The sequence below is a fragment of the Cricetulus griseus genome, assembly GCF_003668045.3.
Source record: "Cricetulus griseus strain 17A/GY chromosome 1 unlocalized genomic scaffold, alternate assembly CriGri-PICRH-1.0 chr1_0, whole genome shotgun sequence".
In the NCBI taxonomy this organism is placed as follows: domain Eukaryota; kingdom Metazoa; phylum Chordata; class Mammalia; order Rodentia; family Cricetidae; genus Cricetulus; species Cricetulus griseus.
Window position 1 is genome coordinate 36048274 of NW_023276806.1, and position 23062 is coordinate 36071335.

A 23062-nucleotide genomic window follows, 5' to 3' on the forward strand; every position below is an offset into this window, starting at 1 on the left:
TCCTACCACTTGGCTTTAAAAAAAAAAAAAAAATGTCTTTCCCTCTGGTCTCTGGAAGACATAATCATCCCTAAAAGTTTAAAATAAGAAGAACAAAGCCCTTCCCACCCTTCCTATTTATGGGAAGACAGAACTCTTCAAGAAAGTGGTAAGTTCAAGGTCACACTGACTTTATTTTTTTTTTAACTTTTATTGATTCTTTGTGGATTTCACATCAAGCATTGATCCCACTTACCTCCCTGTCCTCTCACACCCTCCCTCTGCCCTTTCAACCTCCCCCAAAACAAAACCAAATTTAAAAGAAAAACCAAAAACAAAACCAAAGTAGAGAATCTTGTTGCGGAAGCTGTAGTGTGGCCAGTTGAGTCACACAGCTTAACTTTAGTCCATTCATCTTTACTTAGAAGTGTTCACTTCCTGGAATCATTGGTCTTGCTCCAAGCCTCTGGTTTCTGCAAAACCATCAATAATAGGCTCTCACTGGGCTCCTCTTGGATATCCTGTCCTTTCATGTCATGGAGATCCTACCATTTTGGATCTGTAGGTTTGTCCCCTTCACAGCTTCCAACAGTTCACAGATTCAGAGGATGTTGGGGTGGCCATCAAGGTCACACTATTAATTAAAACTTGGGTGTGGACCAAACTCCCCTGGGTGGGGCAGACCCAAGGGATGTGTGACTCGGCTTCCATTGGAAGGACAACACATTGAGCTAATAACAATAGTTTTACCATCAAATTTTCTAAGCACTCACCTGACATGTCTAAGAAACTGGACACATAGTAAATATGTCTTCATGGGGCTATGCATATGGCAAGACCAGGCAGGAAGGAGGTGGGCGCAAAACTCTACCACAGCTATGCTCAGGGCAATTACCTCTAAACTATGCTTACTTTAAAAAAAAAAAAAAAGTTGGTTTTATCTAACATCAGGTATGCCAGATATGCAGAGGAAAATTCCAGAACTGTCCAGTACTAACCAAGTCAGTAACTACACGATAGCAGCAACAGGAAGGCAGTGCCACTGAGATGCCTGCATCCCAGCCTCAACTTGAGATGTAGTGAGAAGCAGTTACATTTGACTACAGAAAACGCTGTGAGTTATGTAAAAAAGCTCAAGCCTAACCTTCCAGATGACAGCCTCAGAGAGCTATAGTAGGAGGGGGGGGGAACTGTGAGGGGGGAATTCACGAAATGAGGAAGAGCAGAAAAAGAGAAAAACAGACCCAAGGGCAGACGAAAGACAAAAATCAGCAAGGAAGGCGATGCCAACGCCACTCTCCTCCCTGCTGTGGGGTGGGGTACTTTGGATCTGCTATTTATTTTGCTGTCTCATCCATATATCAAATGCAGCCTTTAAGGTCTAAGTAGGAGGTCCAGCAGGAGGCTAGCCCCATGGACAGTGTCAAAGAACCCCGCCAACCACCCTGGGGCTTCTCAGCCTGGTGATTTCCTTCCATTCCACCTGAGAAGAACTTAGGTAACTAAGCAACAGTCTCTTCTGTTGCAGCCATATTACTGTGCTGCAAATACAGGTCCTCAGATGTGAGGACAGAACTCAAGCTGGGCAGAGCTGAAGTCTGGATTCTGTCTCCTCCAGCACTGTCTTGTCCTGACACTTCAGTCCAGGCACCAGCTATGGGGACAGCCTTAGCGCCTCAGGCCCGGGAGGCATAGGGCAGCTTCGTAACTGAGGAGTGAGGGAGACACTCCATCTTGCCACAGTCAGGTACTTCTGTTCAGATGGGGTTTGTCCACTGAGAAGACCACTCCTGTTCTCAGGTAACCTTAAATCCTGAAACATCTGACCCCTTGTCTCTCGTTCATTAGGCCAATGGTGAACCTACCAGAATGGCGTTTCATGGCACAATGGACTAAATGTAAAATTTATTTTTTTCTTGATGCCCCAAAGACATTGAATGTACCAGGAGACTGTAGGGAAGCCGCAGCTAAAAGTCAAGGGGCTAAACTGCACCTCCCTTTATCCACGCCTCTCATCTGCCTTGGTCTCTCTTTAGTCGTCACAGGCACCAGTTACCCTGACACCATCTGCCTGGCTCTGAGGGACAATTCCATCAGAGAGGTGCTGTGATGGACAGAACTGACTCAAGAAGATTGACAAGTAGGCTCCCTTGGGACCTTGTGCTCAGAGGCCTCTCTCAATGTCATTGTGGACCACTGAGGCAATGAAATATTCCACACTGGCCCAACCCTCTCCCCAGCCATTGCTTTAGACCAGTGGTTCTCAACCTGTGGGTTGTGACCCCATTTGGAGGTGTCAAATGACCCTTTCACAGGGATTGCCTACGACCATCAGAAAACACAGATATTTACATTGCAATTCATAACAGCAGCAAATTACAGTTACGAAGCAGCAACGGAAATAATTTTATGGTTGGGAGTCACCACAACATGAGGAACTGTATTTTTTTTTCCCCAAGACAGTTTCTCTGTGTAGCCTTGGTTGTCCTGGAACTCACTCTATAGACTAAGCTGGCCTCAAACTCACAGAGATCCACCTGCCTCTGCCTCTTGAGTGCTGGGATTAAAGGCATGTGCCGCCACTGCTCGACGAGAAACTTTATTAAAGGGTTGCTGCATTAGGAGGGTTAAAAACCACTGCTGTAGATAAGGGCAAAGAAAGAAAATAAAGGCTGAGGGCTGGAGAGATGGCTCAGTGGTTAAGTACACTTTATTGCCCTTCTAGAGGACACTGTTTGGTTTCCTCCACCCACATGGCGGCTCAGAACCCCAACCCCCACAATCTCCTTGCAAGTAAGACTCTCCAAGACTCCAAAGGGCAGTTCTATCAACCTTGCCATTGCCAGGAGAAGGCAGGGAAAGCCAGGATAAATGGAAGACATTGAAATTCACTACACCACTTCTTGGTCTATACTATTTGTAAGGATTCAGGCGTTATGCTGGCCTGCCCCTGTCACCTGGCAGAATGTACTCAGGCAGTATCCTGGTCAACCCAGGTACAAAGGACCCCTTTAAAAGAAAGACCCCTGCCCACTTATGCTCTCTTTCCTGCTCACTCTCTTTCCTGCTGTTCCCCTGGGGCAGACAGGACTTTTCCTGTCTCCCTCTTCTCTTCTGTCCTCTCTCAGTCTCTGCGTCTCTTTACCTCCTTTTCTCTTTCCTTCCTCCCCTTCCCTTTCTAATAAAACTTTTTACTGGGCTCTGTCTGCCTGGCGAGTTTGTCCCCCGCATTGGTCTCCCTCGCCTGCCATGGAATCCACCAAGGTTCCCTACGTGCTTTATGCTAACACCGTTCAGCTTACTTGGACTGACATTCATGAATAAGTTGCAATAACTCAGATAATACGATAGTCCTTCCCTTATCCTCAGGGATATATTCCAAGCCCCTCAGTGGATGGCTGAAATCACAGATAGTGACAGTCTATAGACTCCACACTATGCCTTATCCTATGTGCCCTGCAGGGCTGCCACACAGAAACAGTCAGTCCATCCTTGCATGTCTGACACACTAGAGCTCCCGTCCCATCTCTTGCCTGTGCTTTGGAACCTATGAGTAAAATGAGGGTCACGTGAACACAAGCCCTGCAATACTGTGACAACCAATGGACTCCTTGTCACGGATGGAACAGCAGCCCATACAGTGTGGCTACATCAAAAGGATGAGCAGGACACAGCAAGATTTCAAGATGCTACTCAGAAACAGGCACGATTTAAAGGGAATGAACTGCTTACTTCTGGAAGTTTTGACCTAGTGTTTTTGATTACTGGTTGGTTGTAGGTAGATACAACCACAGAGAAGTGAGGGCTATTGCATTAAAACAGACCGTTCTAAAATGGCCTATTGTTAGCAGATTCACCACGGAAGTCTTAGAAAAGAGGTTTAGAGTTTTGTAAAAGAGGGAAATGAGTTTCTAGAGCAAGGATCAGGGTTACACTTGGTGAACACAGAGGGTCTGAGCCTCTGGTGGGAGACAGCCAACCTCTGAACCATGGAGTGGAGTGACTTCTGAAAGCTGAACTGCTGTTCTGTCTCACACTGTCTTCTTGCTACCGTCAAGTCAAAACACACTCTATGGGGGGGGGGGGTACTATCAAGGCTTAGAGATGCATGACCTGTATGAAAACAGATGTGTTGCATACTGGAGGGGTGCAGACACACCGTTTCTAAACCTCTGACCCTGCTGGCTGCGGCTCACACACTTGCCACAGTCCCGATGGTTCACACGTTATTCAGAATTAAGGAAAGGGAAGAGGGCCGATGGTGTGCCACATGCCTTTAATCCCAGCACTCAGGAGGCAGAAGAAAGAGGATCACTATGAGTTCAAGGCCAGCCTGGCCTACAGAGCCAGTTCCAGGAGACGAAGGCTACACAAGAGAAAAAATGAAAAGGGGAAGAAGTAATTCTGGCCTATTCAACATGAGCAGGCAGTCTGACTGGAACTTTCTCTGCTCCCGTCTACCCTCTGCTCTGGCCAAAAAGGAGGGAATGCCAGACCTATAGGAGCCACAGGCCTGTGTGCTCTGAACACAGAGTAGAGAAGATCGGCCATGGGTCCTCAGGAGAGATCATATAACCTAACTCATGCCATGGAGTCCAACAGCAAGAGCCATTGTCACAAATCTCAATGTGATCATGCCTCTCTTCTGTAAGAAGTGCCTGATTTAATTATGGGTTAAAAGTAAAATCTACCTGAAGTGGGAGGAGGGCAGAAAGGACAGACAGACCTTGAGAATGGCTGGGCAGCTAAGCAGCATTAAATGTGAGCCCCTCTGAGGGGCAGGTTTACTGCTTGGGCCCAAGTTAGTTACTGAGGGGATTATTGAAGAGGAAAAGCCAGCTCTTAAAACCCCAGGGCCTTCATCCTCCCACCCAAGATAAAGCTTTATCCACAATGCCTCTTCTACGCCCTGCCAAAGTTCCCCCAAATCTGAGAGGAAAATAAAAAGAAAGAGAATTCACTCAATGACAAAACAGAATGACTTCACTGGGTAGCAAAATATGATCTGGACACATAAAGTCCTCTGTGAGCTGTTTATCCAGTGTGAATATTATGTGTCAGTGCCACAATAATGAGTTTGATTATACGTTGCTGACTCCAGACCTCTTTGGAGGTCTTCCTGAGTGTAAGCTAGAACTTACAAAACAAAAACAAACCCACGACTACAAATTTTAAAACATATCTGGGTCCCATGAGTGAAAGACCATAGACTTAACAGGATGATAGAGAGCCTTGCCAAGCTCACATAAGGCCAGTGAGAGCCAAACTTCTTCTGGCTGTTTCAGGCAGGTAATATTGCCAGCTCTCAACACAACCATCCTGCAGGCACATTTGGCATACCGTTACCCAGAGTGATAAGTCCATGTTAAGCCCCGCTTTCCTACCTTCACATATTCCAGAGTTGGGTCCAGAAGATAAGGATCCCTGAAGAGAGAACAGAGGGATACACGTGAGACAGTTAGAACAATGCACACTAATGCTGAGTGAAATACAGCCAACATCATTTCCCTCTCTTCATTACGTTAGTGAGCTGCCCTCAATTCCCAGACAGTACACCCATCATACAAGGAAGCCAGGGTGAAACCAGATTCGTCTCACGAGAGAGAGAGAACCACCATGAGCTCAATCCTGGCCTGTCATTCTTTCCAGCCAAATTCAGGTCTCAGGAAGTTATAGCATTTTATGTGGAGATTCTAAGTGCACACACACACATTAAAAACTAGCCTCAAGTTTGAAAGCAGAGCTCCAAAGGAGCAAAGGTGAGAGGGGGCAGCACAGGATACCCAAACATGCAGCCCTTTCTAGCTCTGATGACTTCTAGGTTAAAGCGGAGACAACCACTGCAGGCCACTGCCCTGTGCCAACTTAGACAGTAAGAAATCGGAGGCCCTGGCAGGCAGGCAGCTGGTCAGCCCCTGAATCCTTGTGCACAGCTCTGCTTCTCAAGAACATCTCTTATCAGGAATGCTCCCTGAGTGACTCAGCTAAATATCTTAGTGCCCTAGTACACCACTCGATCTAACGTACACTCTGTCTGCCCAAATCCTCCATGAGAGCTGACCAGATACTCAGAAGCAGGCAATGGGGTGGACCTGGGGAGGGTGACTTACTACAGATGTGGAGAGATGGGAGAAGAATGAGGAGACACCAGATCTAGCACTTCCTGGGCTCATGTGGTTTTAGGGAGACATTCAGTGTGAAAAGGACAACTGCTTCACAGACTTACACCTCCTAAGAGCAACATATTCGGACAGATAGGCGATTGCTTACAAAGAACAGACAGGCTCCAAAGCCTGCAGGGCCACTATATTTACATAGGACATTTAAAATAGGCATGTTTACACAGTAAAGATTTAGTGAGATGATATCATTCTAGTTTCATGGATCTTTTCATGATGGGCTTTAGTAGGATTCAGCTGAATTCAAGTCTATGGCATTCCATGTATTGTGTGATATGTATTGTTTGAAATGAAGGAAGAAAAGCCAGACACACAGATATGTAAGTGGCAAAGGGAAGGCTACTTTAGCAGACCCCATGAAATTGCAGATATTACAAATACAGATGATATCTGCTCTGATATCAAATGTCAGAAGCTGACCACAGGAGGATGACCACAGTCTCATAGCCAGCCTGGGCACCTAAGGGGGACCTGTCTTAGAAATACAGCAAAGTCAAAACATGTCAGCAAGTGGTAATTACCACTATAGCTTTCCCCCCTCTTCTCATTTTAGATAGCCTCACTTTGCATCCCAGGCAGGCCCTGAACTCACGACAGGCTAGCTAGTGGTGTTTTTGTATAGGTTAGGTAAAGGTATGGAACCAAAAATTAAGTATCAAAGACTATCAAATTCATGGTGAAAGACACAAGTTTTCAAAACTCCTAATTTTCACTTGAAAGATGAATTTTTTGGGTTTTTTTTTTCTCCCTTACCCCACCCTCATCATTGCCAGCTAACAGTATTAAATATTTTCCTTGGGTAGCATTCATTTTCAGGAAAATATCTGTCAAATGCCAAGACCATAATGTCATGGCTTGTGATTTCAACTTTTCTTTTCTTTTTTTTTTTTTTTTTTTTTTTTTTTTTAAGCAGTGCTGTGACAATAAAATGTTTTAGGCCACAAGTCTTTATTTCACAGTTTTGCTTAGGATCGTGTCTAGAATCTTTGCCCTTCTGATCTCCTTGGCTACAATATGCCCTTAGCCTTGAAAGCTGTAGCATTTTTCTCTCTTGTACGTGAAAACTCACTTCACTCTCCCAGCCAGGTCTCAGACTGAACCTCAAACTCTATTGGGAGGGGCTGTGTAACCGGCATGGCTGGGTGTTGTGCTGGGCCTCAGTGACCCCTGAGGCTCTGCTGGCTGTACTTGGCATCCTCACGGAATGAGCCCCTCGAATGCCACCAGCTTTCTGTCTCATTACAGTAAATATGAAAAGTCTACTTAAGAACTGAGGTCTGGAGGCTGGCACAATGGCTGTGCCTCTCTTCCAGAGGACACACTTTCCCAAGACCCGCATGGGGCAGCTCACTTTGGCTTCAGGGGATTTGATAGGCTTTTCTTTGAGCACATACGTGCACACACACACACACACACACACACACACACACACACACACACACACACACCTGTGCAAGTAAATATTCTTTAAAAGAATGAGACCTAGTAATAAATCTAATAAAGTTTTTAACCTTTTCGTCAGACATTTTAAAATAAAAAGCAGTCTCATGTAACTGTGATAGCACAGAGATTAGGACTACAGTGAGCATTGTCCTGAGCTATCAGCCACTTCCTCTACCATTGTTACTGCAAACGTCATCACAGACGGAAAAGGCCCGTTGCAGTCGACCATTATGCTAGTGCCATTATGACAATGGGCTAGCTATTCTAGAAGCTCTCCCAGCTCAAGGCCACACTTCAAAAACTTTCATTCCAAAAGGAGTGTGTGCGTAAGTGTGTGTGCATGCACGCACCTATACACAAATATGCGCATATCAGCCAAGTGCTCAAAAATTAGATTTCTCTGCTGTAACACCAGGAGTACAGATAACCAAACTGGACTGCATTTGGGATTCATGGTAAATGAATAGTTTTTTTTTTTTTTTTCTGCTCTTTCCTTGCAAACAAAGAAAGAAGTTAAGGTAACTATATGAGATGATGTATTATTTGCCTTATTGTAGTAACCTTTTAACTATTTGTATGTATCCCATAATAACATGCTGCATACCTTAGATGGATACAGCAACACTGATTTTTTTTTTTTAAGTTACAATTAGGGAGCTGGAGAGATGGCTCAGAAGTTAAGGCCACTAATTGTTCTTCCAGAGGTCCTGGGTTCAATTCCCAGCAACCACATGGTGGCTCACAACCATCTGTAGTGAGATCTGGTGCCCTCTTCTGGCCTGCAAGCATACATGTAGGAAGAATACTGTATATGTAATAAATAAAATGTTCTAAAACAAATAAAAAGTGCAGCCAGGCCTCTGGAGACCCCACTCCTATGGTGTCTGTCAGTCTTCCTCCGCTCTTACTGGGCAGCAATGCACAGACATGTCAGCCTCTGCCCTTCAGACCCTTGCTGCTGTAACCAATGTAACTCAGCTCCAGCCACAACATGTCCTCATCACCTTGAACTTGTTCTCACTCTCCCTTCATGTACCTTCATAGAACTCTCATCTATGACACACATCACACACCATCTTCAACACGCCTGTCAATGTCTCTACAACCTGCTAAAGGCAGACATCGTGGAAGGGAGTGCCATGGACAAGACCCAAGCCATCAGCCAAGCCTGCATGGAGCCAAGTGCAGCTTTAGGGCTTAGCAGAGCATGGTAAGCAGGAAGCTCGGAAATGAGAGGTCTTCATGCGTCCCATTCTGCATAACAAGCCAGCATTTCAATCAGCACTGAAAGCATCGCAAACACCTTTAAAATACAACCGTTGCTTGGCTGGCACCAAGCACAGTGAGGCTTGTTCTTACGAGACAAAGTTCATCTACTCAATATTTATTTTTATTTTACATGTATGAATGTTTGCCTGCATATATGTATGTGCACCATGTGCATGCAGTGACCATGGAGGTCAGAAGAAGGTGCCAGATCCACTGTGGGTGCTGGAAATTGAGCCTGGGTCCTCTGGAAGAGCAGCAAGTGCTCTTAACCACTGAGCCATCTCTCCAGCCCCCTAAATTCAGCCACTTAATATAAATTTCTTTCTTTTCTCTCTTCCTTTCTTTTCCCTCCTTATTTCCTTTCTGCCATTTCTGTTTTTATGGTGCTGGGGACTGAAATCAGGATCTTGGGTTTACTAGGCAAGAGCACACTGTCCAGTGTGGTTGTCACTAGTCCTAGTGACCATTTAAAGTTAAGTAAAATGTCCAAGTGTTCAATAGCCACATGTGATCAATAGCTCTAGTCCTGCACATCCCAGTTACAGATCAATTCTTCCACCACATAACCCCAAGTTCTATCGCAGTGAGTGATGCTCTACAAAACACTTCCAAACAGAAGTGCATCTTCCAAAGAGACTTTCCTTTGCTAATATTGGCCATGGTTTACTGACTAAATTGGCAAAGGAAATTTGAGATGCAGTTACTGGTAAGGTCTCCCCAGACACTGGCTTCACAGGCCAGCAGTGCAATAAGTGTATTCATTTTCCAAAGTCATTTTTTAAACTACCTGCTCAAGACCATGAAATATTTTCATGTCAGTGGACTATTTTAGATGTGAAGACTAGCATGTCATTCAAACATTCTATATCAATGCGTGAACAATTTTCATTCAGTAGAGATGCACAAGCCAGCAACGCCATTCTCTTCAAATGTCTGCAATGAAGTTAGGCTTTGAGAATCAGATTTCAGTTTTATTTACTAGGAGTTTTAAGGGGGGCAAGGAGCTATAGTATATCTAGACACTTTGAATGTGTTGCTAAAAGCTGCTCGTGACAAGTGGAGGGTGCACACTGAAGAGTGAAGAGCGATGCTCTTTCATAAGAGCCTTCATGTAGACAATTACGAGGGCCAGCCTTCAACAACCAAGGCTTCAAGAGGAGGAGATGAAGAAAAGGAAAATGCAAGCATTTCCCATGAGTTGGCTAAACAGGTTGGAGGTTTGTTTGATTTCCTCCCATCTCTGACATAATAAGTAAGTGCTTGCTTCGATTTCCTTCACACCAGTGACTCAAATTCCCAATTCCTAATAGTGTCTCCGGTGTTTCAGTGGTGGGCTAAGGATCAGCTATTTGGAAACTGAAAATTACTTAAGGGACCCCATGTTCTCTCCTTCCTGAGAAAGGCCAAGGCTGTTCTCCCCAGGCGTGGTTCATCTGAGAACCATCCTCCTGAGTCCTTCCTCCAGGAAGCTGGCCCTAGCCTAGCCTGGCCTCAGGTCACTCTGCTCCACACCACTGCTGCATGCAGTCCCAGGTGGCCAGCCAACCTTCCCCCTGCTACATTAGAGAGGTATTCTAATCGCAGCCTACCTGAGGGAAAGCATAGACCATCCAGCACCTGGGTGACCCCATTTTGGGGGGACACTGCAGCTGGCACTGACTCAGAAGCTACAGGGGCATAGCACCTGTTAGAGGAGGTATCGGTTATGTGCCCCTTTGCCCAAGGAGGTTTGAGGTTTGGAATACAGGTGAATAGCAGCATGCATTGCCGGAGACAGAGAGTGCTCCAGCTCAAAGGGGGCAAAGAAAGGAATTTTATACCCAGATATGGTGGGAAGGGCAGATCCTAGATTACAGAAAGTTCCATCTAAAATAAGAGCTCCGATCACAGCACATGACTGTATTTCCCTTTGTGATATGCTAAACAGCTGAGCTGCTCCGGGGAATGCAGTAGCTGAATTATATCTTGATTTCAGTAGGGAAACAGAGATCATGATATTGCTATGACAAAACAATTTACAGGAAGTCAGCAGCTTAGTTTCAGACTGAACCAACATCATGCCATCAAAGCCAAAGCAACCCCTGATTACCTAGAAAGGACCTGACGAAGCACCCCAGAGCAGCCACCATCCTAGTTATATTGTAACAGCAGCTTGACAGCACAGCAATCATGAATGCATGAAGGAAACCCAGCAGGACTAGTTCATGGGACAGTCACCCATGCTAAGGGGTTCTGTGTACAAGTTATGAACCATAAGAATGTGGGCCCAATTTGCCAGGTGAACAAAATCCATGTCTTGGTTTTGTCATCTGTAATGTGGGACTAATAATAGCTCATAGATCATAGGGGTTGTGAATACTAAATAAGGATGAAGTTAATTTATCAAAATATTTTTAAACAGTGCCTGATACACAAAGTCATATATAGTATAAATCTGAGCAATGCATCAGATAACATTAATTAGGTTCCCCTGTCTGCACCCCAAATAGCTTAATTGAAGAATAAAAATCTAACCGAATAAAATGAATGGATAACATTTTAACCTCTAATTTTAAAAACCATACTTACATAAATAGATGATGGGAAAGATGAAAACTTTATAATCATTAGATTTAGATGATCATATTCAAATCATGAAATAGAGAGATGAGATTATCAAGGATCTGGAGGGACCCTAGGCTATGTTGATAGATTCAATGCCAGGCGAAAGGGGGTAGGAGACAACTGTCAGAACATGTCTGGAATAGTCACTAATACGCTGGAAGTGATAAAACAGTAATGTGGGCTCATTGATGCCAGCCAGAACAGTCAGGACTGAGCAGAAAGGAAGGAAGGTCCTGACACATAGGTACTTAGCCTGTAAAGAATGGGCTCAAAGAGAGAGAGGACAAGATTGTCACCTCACAGCTCAATGTCTCTGTGCAAGAAAGAGCAAATATTCTGTTTAGACATGGGGGAGGCATGGACCCATAGGAAGATGTCAGCCCTTCTCAAGGAAGTGCTTTCCAACCATCAAGACCATCCCAAGACACATGAGGAAAGGGTGGTGGTCACTTGTCAGCCTTGAGCTGGGCAGGTCTCTTCCAGGCAGAAAAGCAAGGATGTGATGGCTATCTTTCTAGAAAACAACAAACATTTATCTTGTGCTAGTATATTTCAAGGAGTCAGGAATAATGATTCACACCTTAAATTTCAGCCCTCTGGGAGGCAGAGGCAAACAGGTCTCTGAGAATTTGAGGTCAGCCTCATCTACATATGGAGTTCTGGGGCTAGCCAAGGCAACAGTGAAAGCCTGTCATAAAACAGTTTGTGTGTGTGTGGGGGGGGAGAAACTGTAATATTTAATCATACTCCTGTGAAGCAAGTGGTATTTCCCCCAGCCTTCAGATTAATAGAGAGATAGGAGGAGGATTAGTATTTGATTCTCTAACTGATTTAATATGGCTGCCTGGGCAGCAGAGGCCCAAAAGATGCACGCATCAGATAGAACTGTCTGCCACTCTCACTTTCCTGATTCTCCCATAAAAGGTGAAGCCGAGAGAAGACACCCGGTGTTCAGGAAATCAGATTGAATCTCCCAAGCCCTTGTCAACAAGGCTCTGAGATGGCATGTGGAAGACATCAGTGAGGAACATGTCAGCTCATGCTTCTCTGTGTGGGGGACTGGAAGGAGCTGTGAGCAGGATGGGAAGGAAATTCTGGCAAACTGCTTAGAGGATCTTCCAAGGGGGTGATTTGGCACTCCCTCCCATCATTCTGTTTTCCTCGTATGAAAGGCCTTGAGAGCAGAGACAGAATACAACCCAAGTCCCCTTTGGCCACATCCTCAAATGAACCCAGCCAGGCCTGCATTCTGTACTGGGAGTTGGGAGCAGCAGCTCATATAGTCAAGCATCAAGACTCCCTAACTAATCTCCTACTTAGGCAAGGAGGGGCGGGGCGGGGGGATTAACTAGCACAGGCTGGTTTGGGCTGCAACTATAACTCAGTGGCAGTATGTATGAGACCCTGGGTTCAACGCCCCCATCCAAATACTTTAAAAACCAGCACTCCAAAGGAAATTAAAATAATTTGTCACAAGATACTTATTTAGACACAGAAGACTGTGTCTACTCTTTTCTCAGCCAATAACTTGAACTTAGTTCACCAAAAAGGAGCGAACATTCTCCCACACAAATACCCTTCCCAACGGGCCAGATAGCCTAGCAGTTGGCCTTAGAGACCTGCCTCTAAGTTGAAACAGAATATCCAATTATTCACATGAGGCTGCAGCCAGAAGTCTGGAATCATGGATTTATACTCTCCAAGAGAGATCACTAGAAAACAAACAGAGGGTCTTGGCAATCTAAGTGACGGGGGCAGGGGTAAAAATAATATTTTTGGCTTATGCTAATTATGAATCCCCACTCTGTGAGTCCATGATGTGGCATCTCTGGTTACAAATAGGGGTTTGGCAGACACCACAGCCCCTCCTGGTGGGTAGGCAGGCTTGTGTACCAAGAAGGTCAACAGAGATGACACCAGGGTGAAACTAGACTCTTGTTATTTTATTTTTAAATTTATTAAATCGTAGGTAACATCACACTCTACTCAAGCTCAGTCATTTAAAAAGCATCCCACTTTTTGCAGTTTCAACTTTAGGACATCTGAGTCACGGAAATGATACACTTACAACTCACTTTCTCATTGGCAACCAGATTAATTGTTTCCTTCCTCTTAAAAGGACATGATTTGAGTGTCTGCTGCTCTGAGTTCGACCTCTTAAGCACTATCTCGCTGAAAGAGGCCTCCCCACTTTTCTTCAGTGGTTAGAATATAAGCCGAGTTCTCTGTCCGAAATCACAGAACGTCTTTTTTTTTTTTTTTTTTTTAAAGCTAGGGTCTCACTATATGACCTTGGCTGGCCTGGAACTTGCTATGTAGACCAGGCTAGCCTTGAACTCACAGAGATCTGCCTGTCTACAAAATGTCTTAAGGATTGCTTTTTTAAAAAGAAAATAATGTATAATTAGTGGCTACCAGTGTCACCAGATATTTTTTGAAACATAACAGAGCAACAACAAAATGAATCATCTCTATTAAGATCATTATTTGAAACCATAGAAGAATGCGACAAATCAGATCTAACAATTCCAAACTGAGATAACGCCACATGTACGCAAAATCTACAAAGCCAGCACCCATTCTGTCATTGTGAGCTCACCCATCCCTGTATATATCCATTTGTATGCATTCCTCCCCCTCCATATGACCAACCCCCAGAAGGAATGCCATGCCCGCTCAGCATCTCCCACACTTCTTAAATCCACCCCATAAATGTCCTCAGTACCTTCCTACTGTGTGTGCCACACACAGGATGGCACACAAAGTCTTCACTTTTAGGGAGGACTCTGGCAAATGGGGAGGACAGATGGAGAGGCCTAGCACAGCTTCAATAGGTGAGGTTCGGGGGACACCCTACAGAGCGTTTCAACAACACACAAGCTGTATTTGAGGCCTGAGCAGTCTGGTGAAGAAGTCACAGGTTACATTCCAGGCAAGTGGAGATGCATTACAAAGCTGAGGACATGAGATGACACAGCATGTTTGGGGAGCTGCAAGCTGTTCAAGAGTTAGCATGCTTTCATCTAGGCCACCAGCACCTCTTAAGGTTGTTGGGCTCCTGCAGTGACCTCCCCTGCATACTCTGCAACCTTGTCACCACATGGTAGCAGGGATCCTTCCCCACTCAGCATCCCGGGAGTGCCACCATATCAAAGACCCTCTGCCATGCCCATGGCCTGCAAACCTGTTTGTAATGACACCAGCCAGCTCAACAACCTCATACCAGTGGGGAGCATTCTAAAGACCCCGGCACCAAAAGTCCCATCATATAGTGATTCAATCAAACACTGACCTGGGTCTTTCTGTGAAGGGAGTTTTGAGAACAGAATGAAGGTCCCAATTTGGTTTTATTTAAAATACAGTCATCACCCAGATGGGCCAGATGAAACTTGAGCATGGAGCTATGTGAGGGACCAGGCTATTGATATGATATTATGACAGTGCCTATAAGGCCCATGGCACAATTAGCATATAAACCAGTAATTCCCCTTTTCAGTTCTTTATATATAGAACTGAAAGTAAGATCTTAGAGAAATACCTATGTATTTATGTTCTTAGGAGCATCATTTACAAAAGCCAAAATGTAGACACAGACCCTAAGTACCAGTGAGTGACAAGACCAACAAAATATGGCATATACATCCCCTGGAATATAATTTAGTCTTCAAGATGGCATTTCTGGCATATTCTACAGCATGGCTAACCCTTGAAAACATTATGCGGCGTGAAATAAGCCAGAAGGACAAATAGTGTATAAGTGTATGTACATGAGTTACCCAGGGCAAGCAAATTCAGAGAGACAGAAAGTAGAACTATGCTATCATTCTGGTCGGGTAGGAGTGCAGGGAGGGTTACTGGTACACAACACGCATACTGCAAAATGAAAGAAGTCCTAGGCGATAGCTGCACAGCACTGTGAGGGCACTGCGGACACACTTAGAAATGGTTAAGAATCCAGTCACACAGACGCGTACCACATGACCAAACGTAGATTCTAAAAAGGGAGTTGTGTGAAAGTTGAGAGCAGAGTGATGGTTGGCAGAGTCTGGGGAGAGCAGGCTGGAGCAAGGGATGGGGCCAGGTTGTTGAGCAGACAGTTAATGACACATTGAGAAGAGCAGGGCGGTCCCATGAGGTAACTGCAGGTAACAATAACTCGCTTTATATTTCAGAAAGCTGAAAGGATTGGAGACTTCACTGATAAGTGTAGAGCTAACAACATTTAACCTGTGTGTGTGTGTGTGTGTGTGTGTGTGTGTGTGTGTGTGTGTGTGTGTACATGTGCATGCTGTGGAAGCTGTTGGTATCTTCCTCCACTGTGCTATCCCTATTCCCCTAGCACAGTCTCTCATTGAACTTGAAACTCTCCATTTTCACTTGGCTGGCTGCCCATTCGGCTCCCATAATCTGTGTGTCTTCACTCTATGAATGCTGCAGTTCTAGGAACACACAGCCATACCTGGCTTTTCTTGCCTGGGTGCTGGGGATTCAAACTTATGTCTGAGTGCTTACACAACCAGCATCTTCCCACCGAGCCACCTCTCTAGCCTTACTTTTTTAAGTTTTTAATGCATGCATTAAAATAAATGCACTATTACACTAAAATGGTGACTATGCTATGTTTTGCATTGTGTTTATTTTCACAGTTTTTTTCAAATAAGAACTCCTAAAATATGGGACAACAATGACATAAAAGTCAAGAGGAAAGTGACCAGTGTTGTTATTTGAAGGCTCAAGACAAGCACAGTTGTTGCTTGCTGCTGCTGTTTCATGGTGTAATCCAAAGGTGTTTAAAAGTACCCTCTAAAGGAACAGGAGTGAAATTTATTTGTTTGTTTGTTTGTTTGGGGTTTTTTGAGGCAGGGCCTTACCATGTAGCTTTGGCTGGTCTGAACTCCCAGAGACCCTCCTGCCTCATTCTTCCCAAGTCTGGGATCAAAGGCAGTTGTCACTATGCCCAGCCTGAGACTATTTCTTTTAAAGATTCAAAATAAAGCAGAAACAAAAATCCATATGGTTTTTTGGTTCCCAAATATAGAATTCTAGAATTAGAGGCAGGTATAAACCCATTATATTATAAAACACACACTGGAACAAAGTTGAACTCCTAATTACAAGGCATATTTCAGAATACAGGATATGGTACAAGAAGAAGGACCCACTTACTGTGATTTTGGAAGGAAGTGTGTGCCCTTAAGTGCCTGGTTTTGGAAAGAAAGCCTGGGAATTCATTGGGGGTTTGGTTCTGGTTAACACAACAGAATAAATACAAAATAGAGGTAAAGACTGGGCAGAAATTAAATGGTAAACAATGGTAGCATGAAAGAACAGCAGCTAAACTTACATCTTCACAGAGCCTGCTGGAACAAACCCTGACAGAGAAACTGGGGAGTAAGGGGGGCACAAGACACCGCAGAAACAAAATGAAGCATAATTATAAACACGTTTAGAAACTTAGGAAAACCAAACATATGTGTAGGGGAAAACAAAAAAAGAGTTCTGAAACAGACTCCAAGCAGAAAGCGAACACCTACTCCCACAAGCATCTGAAACAGAGAATTAGTGGTTCAAACTGCCTAGTAAGAAAAATCTCTGGGCTAGACAAGCTTTTACTGCATAGTCAGTTCTGCCAAACTGAAATGATCTAGTCCTTGGAAATTATAAAAACTCTCCAGGAGACTAACAAAGAAGATGCTAAGATTTTGATAGCAAAAGCAAAGTTACTAAAAGAAAAATGAAAAGGGAAATATATATACTAAATTTTTCATTGTATGAAAAAAAAAAGTCTAAGCAAAATATTGATAAACCAAAACAAAGAATGCGAGGAAAAATACAATCAAGTTAGATTTGCTCCAGGGGTTTTGTCAATTTAATAAGAGAAGTTCTAATAATACAACTTGCCACACTCATTGAAACAGAAAAATAATTTGGGGCATCCAATTGATTGGGAATACACTTTTTTAAAATCATCTTTTCATGGCACCTTAGGTAAAATGTGTAAACTAGAAATACCTGACGAAGGTTTCTATCAGCAAGCTATCAGTCTCACTTATGAAGTATTAGAAGCATTACTAAAATCAGTCAATCCTTGTATCAACCAATCAGAAGCAAGGGAAGGACACCCCCAGTTACTGCTTCTGTCTGCCATGGTCTTGCAGGCCTGAGACTGTATAGCCAAGTAAGCAAAAGAAATAAAGGTACAAAAGCTGGCAAAGGGAGAGTCGAACCGTCACATTCATAAATGAGGTTAGGATATGAATGGAAAATGTCCCCCACAGGCTCACGGTTTGAATACTGGATGACAGTGGCACCTTTGGGTGGTGGGACCTGGCTGGCAGAAGTAAGCTACTGGAGGCAAACCTTTGAAGACTATACTGTCATCTGCAGTCCATAATGGGAAAACCCAGGGCCACAGGTTCTCACTTCTGCAAGTGCTGGATGACGCTGGCCCATCCTGGTGGACTGAACTCTGAAGCCATGAGCCAGTGACCTTTTCCCTTTTAAGGGGTTTCTGTCACAATACTTTGTCACAATTATGAGAAAAGTGTTACATTACTGTCTGCTTAGAAGAACCCAAAGGAAATCTACAAAGATCTTGGAAGCTGGGCAAGGACCTAGATATTAAAGTACTATATGAAATCTTAGAAATAAAACTTCCCGAGGACAGGAACTAGCGGGTTTATAAGCCTGAGATAGTCCTTGCTTTGTGGGAGGCTTATTGTTCACAAAATTAACTCATTCCCAGAACACCAGGTGGAATTGTAGTACAAGAAGACTGGAGTGTGGAGCCGGGTGTTGGTGGCGCACACCTTTAATCCCAGCAATCGGGAGGCAGAGGCAGGTGGATCTCTGTGAGTTCAAGGCCAGCCTGGTCTCCAGAGCGAGTGCCAGGATAGGCTCCAAAGCTACACAGAGAAACTCTGTCTCGAGAAAAAAAAAAAAAAAGACCGGAGTGATGGGGGAAACTCATTGGATTTTCTGGGTGCTCGTTGTCTCTTCAGGTTCGTTTATCGTTGGGCGCCAGATATTGGATTAAGGTCTCTTTATTTCCAAGCACAGCCGGGTGAAACACAGGCCAGAGCTATGTTAAGAACCCAGCCAGCGCGGCCAGAACAAAGAGAGAGCCCCGTCCCCACGTGCAGTCCCTTAAGAAGCCCCCTTTACGTCATCCCGGCTTTCCTTCACCCCGCCCTTATGGGCGAGTCCCCAGGTCCACCTGGTACCTGCCCCAGGACTATTGGGCGGGGCTAGGGTGACTCCCTACAGGAGTGTGGTCAGTGGGCTGAGTCTGTGAGCCTAAAGTAATGAATGGGCCCCGAAAGGAGAAGTCCTGCTGGCCTGGCCTGGAGTCTACCAATTACATTCTTAACCAACCTCTGCATCAGGGCATGCCACAAAAATCAGGAAAGGGGACCCAACATGTAGGACAAAGCCTGCCTTCCACTGCTAAGTTGGTGGCTTCTGCATCTTAGACTCTCTTGTCTACCTGAAGCTCCATTGAGCTCTCAGAATCTTGGCTGGAAAGAGAAAGATGGAAGGAAGGGAGAGACAGCAACAGATTCCAAACCTACTAATCTTCCACTATAAAAGAATTATACATTACATGTAACTATATAATATACTTAATCACAATGTTCAATTAGAGAAGATTAATGTGCTGAAAAGTCCCAACACCTTTTCTATTTCATTAGAAGATATCTGTGATTCTGGGTTCCTATCTAACCTGCCAGCCATGTCTCTTTACAACTCCAATAAATCCAAATTCTCTGAATCAAGAAGTCTCAATTCTCCAAATTATTAACATTTGTGTCTCCTCCCCTCCCCGCCAACACACACAAATCGTGTCCACTCTTCCGGGTATGAGTATTTGCTTCATGTATGTATGTATGTGCACCACATACAAGCCTGGAGCCCACAGAGGTCAGAAGCGGACATCAGATCCCCCAGTATTGGAGTTACAAATGGTTGTGAGCCACCATGTGGATGTCGGGAATCAAACCTGTGCCCTCTGGAAAAGCAACAAGTGCTTGTAACCAGTGAGCCACCCCTGCAGCCCCCAAATTCTGAAGTTTTAAGATAAGAATAATTTAATACACACCATGCGCCCTGTCTCTCTTATGGGCTATGAAAACACGGAGCACAGGCTCCATATTCTGCATACCCAGGTTCGCATTTCTAGGGCAGGACTGCTCAATAAATGTTGGTTTGCTTGAGTGAGTGTGTATATGCGTGGCCTGCACTGTGCAGAAGACCTATACCCCAAGCCTTCTCTTTCATCACACTCAGTGGGTTCACCAAGGAAAAGATAATATCAAATTTAGAGTGTTCATGGACTGAGGAGCCTAACATTAAGGCCATTGAGCCACAGACCTGGGACTGAAGCATGACAGCCTCAGACCGATCCTTCAGCAATAGAATATCCATCCCCAAGTCCAGAGGATTGCCTCACTCCCCACACCACAGACCAGATGCTTCTGAAGGGATGTTGACAGGCTGGCTGCTCCTGCTGAACACAAAAACCTCTGGGCGTGTTTGAAATGCCAGGGAGGAAGTTAACTGGGGCGATAACCCAGAGAACAGAGTTCACCATGGGGCAATTTCCATCTGTTGCCTGGGAAAATAAGGAGAAACAGATGTTTCCCAAAGGGCAGGTGCTGTACATGGTGATGCACTTGCAATCCCAGGACTTGGGAGGCCCAGAAAGAGGACTGAGAGTTCAAGGCCAGCTTAAACTAATAGCAACTCTCTCAACAAAAAAACAAAACCAGCACTGACCTGGTGAGTGGAGTAATGACATATTAGTGGTGCCCAGACTGACAAGGTTGGTTTTGTTGTTGTTGTTGTTGTTGTTGTTGTTTCTTTGTTGCTGATACTAAGATTAATTATATTGGGAAATATTAATGGGACTGGGAAATATTGCCTGAATTTGCCTTTGCTAACTCCAAAAGGGATGTAGCTGTTGGCACAAGAACTATTAACACTTTAGACACGTGACTTAGGGAGATATCTTTGTCACATCAGCTTGCAAAAGCAAATGAGAAGAGCATCATTCTTCATATCTCAGCAAGCTTGCTGATGATGTTACGGTGTGTATCGCCAGCTGTTGACAGGGCCAGAGTGAGGACTTTTTAATATTCTCACAGGGTTAACACATGACACCAGAATTATCTTATAACCAATACAGAAGAATGTAAGGCCTATTCCTTAAAGACTAACTCGACAGGTGTGCACAGCAGAAAGGCGTGAAGCTCGGGGTGAAGGATCACCCTACGTTTCTGAGGTCAGAGTTAAAGCCATCCACCATATGTGATCTGCACAGACACGTGTGATGACCTCCCTTGGTCTGAACAGTGAGCTTCAATTAATGCCCCGAAAATCACAGTAATTTTCTTTGACAACCGTAGCGTGCCAATGACTCTTTCTGAGGCCACAGCCATCCAACTCCTAGAACATTTTTCATGGCAAGCAGTTAATCTGAATTCCTATACTTTTACCTTGTAATTAATGTTTTTGGACTTCCGATGTATGTCTTTGTCTCTCCTTGTAAAGATTTTTTTTTTTTTGATTTTTTTTTTTTTTTGGTTTTTTGAGACAGAGTTTCTCTGTGTAGCTTTGGAGCCTGTCCTGGCCTTGAACTCACAGAGATCAGCCTGCCTCTGCTTCCCGAGGACTGGGATTAAAGGCGTGCACCACCAACACCCAAGCGTAAAGTTTTATTTAGTTAAACTTGGTGTGTTGTTTCAGAGTCTGAATATCCTTTTCTATGGCTCGTGACTGTCATCAGACATCCTTCATATGCCTCCAAGAGTCATGCCTGGAACTCATGTGATTGCAATGCCAGTATTACTGTCTAAGTGGCTTTTTCTAATTGATAAGAATGTGGCTGAGGACACGGCCTCCTGCATGCAGACTTCATACCCCACCAGGGCGCCTGCATGTCTCGCCCTAAGGATGGCAGCAATATCTGTCATTTGCATGCATGCCTTCTCAACAGTGCTATACACGCTCATCCCAGTAAGCATAGGAAGCCAGGTATGGCTCACTTTTACTAATGCCCTCTGGCTTTACTAAAAGGAAGTCCCCTGAGACATGTGTACATCTCCAACTTGCCACACCCCAAACATTAAGTCTTCATTCTCACGTACCAGACACCACCATCTCCCCCAAGGAAAAATCTCCCAGCAAAAACAATGACGACCTTTCCCTTCTTCCTCACTCTTCCCATCTTAGTCACTGGCCCACCCCCAGCTGCCAGAGCCACACCTGGAATGCTCCTCTCCTACACCCCACCATATCTAAACCTTAGCACATTTGTAGACAAGTTTTAATCTCCTGGCTTCTTCATAAAACAAATCAAAACAGTCTGTAGATTCTTTCCTGCAGTTGTTATCAGCCCAATATTCGCTAAGTGACAGTGCTTGCTTGTTACTCCCTCAGGTCCTGTGCTCTCACCTCCGTGATCTCTGGGCCTCTTCTCCTGGCCTCATCCACACCAGGCCAGCAATTCTGCCTGGACCTTTCCCACCCACCCCCTTCCCAATCAGAGCAGTTATTTCCCGCACCCCCTGAAAGTGAGCCCAACAGAAGCCCAACAATTTGGTTTCTCTAGCTTCCCCCTCTCTATGCTCTTATTGTTCAACCATAACTTGTGAAAGCCCTTTTGTTACTCATGGCGTTTTTCACGGTCCCGCTAGCTCTACACTCTGTTTCTGTCACAGACTGGTGACACCCTCTGCTATGGTCCTTGGTTGCATGACCTGACCTTTACTGGGGTCTGGGTCTAAGGCTGGGATACCATGGTGGCAGTGGAGGCCCAGAAGAGGTGGGCCCTGAAGGAAAGATTGCCTAAGCAATACCTCCACACCACGGTGGGGTATGATCGAGTGGTACCTGGACAAGTGTTAAGGTCAGAGGTCAGAAGGATTAACTGAGTGATACAAAGGGCTGGGGTGGGGGGGTCAGGAGCATGCAAAGATGGAGAGAACAGTGCTGGGAAGACCAGATGGTTCAAAAGCAGCATCTTTCTCCATGACCTATGAACTCCTTAGGACAAAGTCTGGCCTCTCTCTGAAATCTCCAGTCCCTGGCACAAAGCCTCTCACCTGATGGTGGATCAACATTCTGTGAATAAAAACATGAAGGGACTCTCTCTGGCTCAACACACACCACGTGGGTGGGGGGGTGGGGAAGGGAGGGAATCCTTTAAACTAGTATATGCTAGTATATGCCGATTCCTACTTGAGTCAGTTGCTAGGTCATCTGGAAATGTAGCAATGCTGGGGGCAGGAGGGGACAACAACTGGCATCATGTTCAATGGCACCATCTGTGGTTTTTGTTTTGTTTTGTTTGTTTTGTTTTTCCACCCTCAGTTACAGTGAATTGACACGGGAATCCAAGACTTGATAGTAAGCAGGTCCTGGTTGGTAAACCACCAAACTGGGGTTAGGTTGTGCCCAGCAGAACCCCAGTGACAGCATTAAGCTAAAGGTCACTGCTGAAATTTTAGCTTGGCAGTATCCAGACTGAAGAGAGTAAGAACAAGAAAAGCTGTATCAAGGCAGCAAGTCTCTTGGCAGGCACACACAGT

The 23062-nt window shown here is 44.8% G+C and overlaps 1 protein-coding gene across 1 annotated transcript in view; it reads right to left on the bottom strand.

The window, feature by feature from the left end:
* LOC100758812 (BCAR3 adaptor protein, NSP family member) overlaps nucleotides 1-23062 on the bottom strand; it is a 110500-nt gene that overhangs the window by 70963 nt on the left and 16475 nt on the right. Inside the window, exon 3 of the mRNA XM_027395642.2 lies at nucleotides 5364-5403. Coding sequence (XP_027251443.1) covers nucleotides 5364-5403 — 40 coding nt within the window. The remainder of the gene's footprint in view (nucleotides 1-5363; nucleotides 5404-23062) is intronic.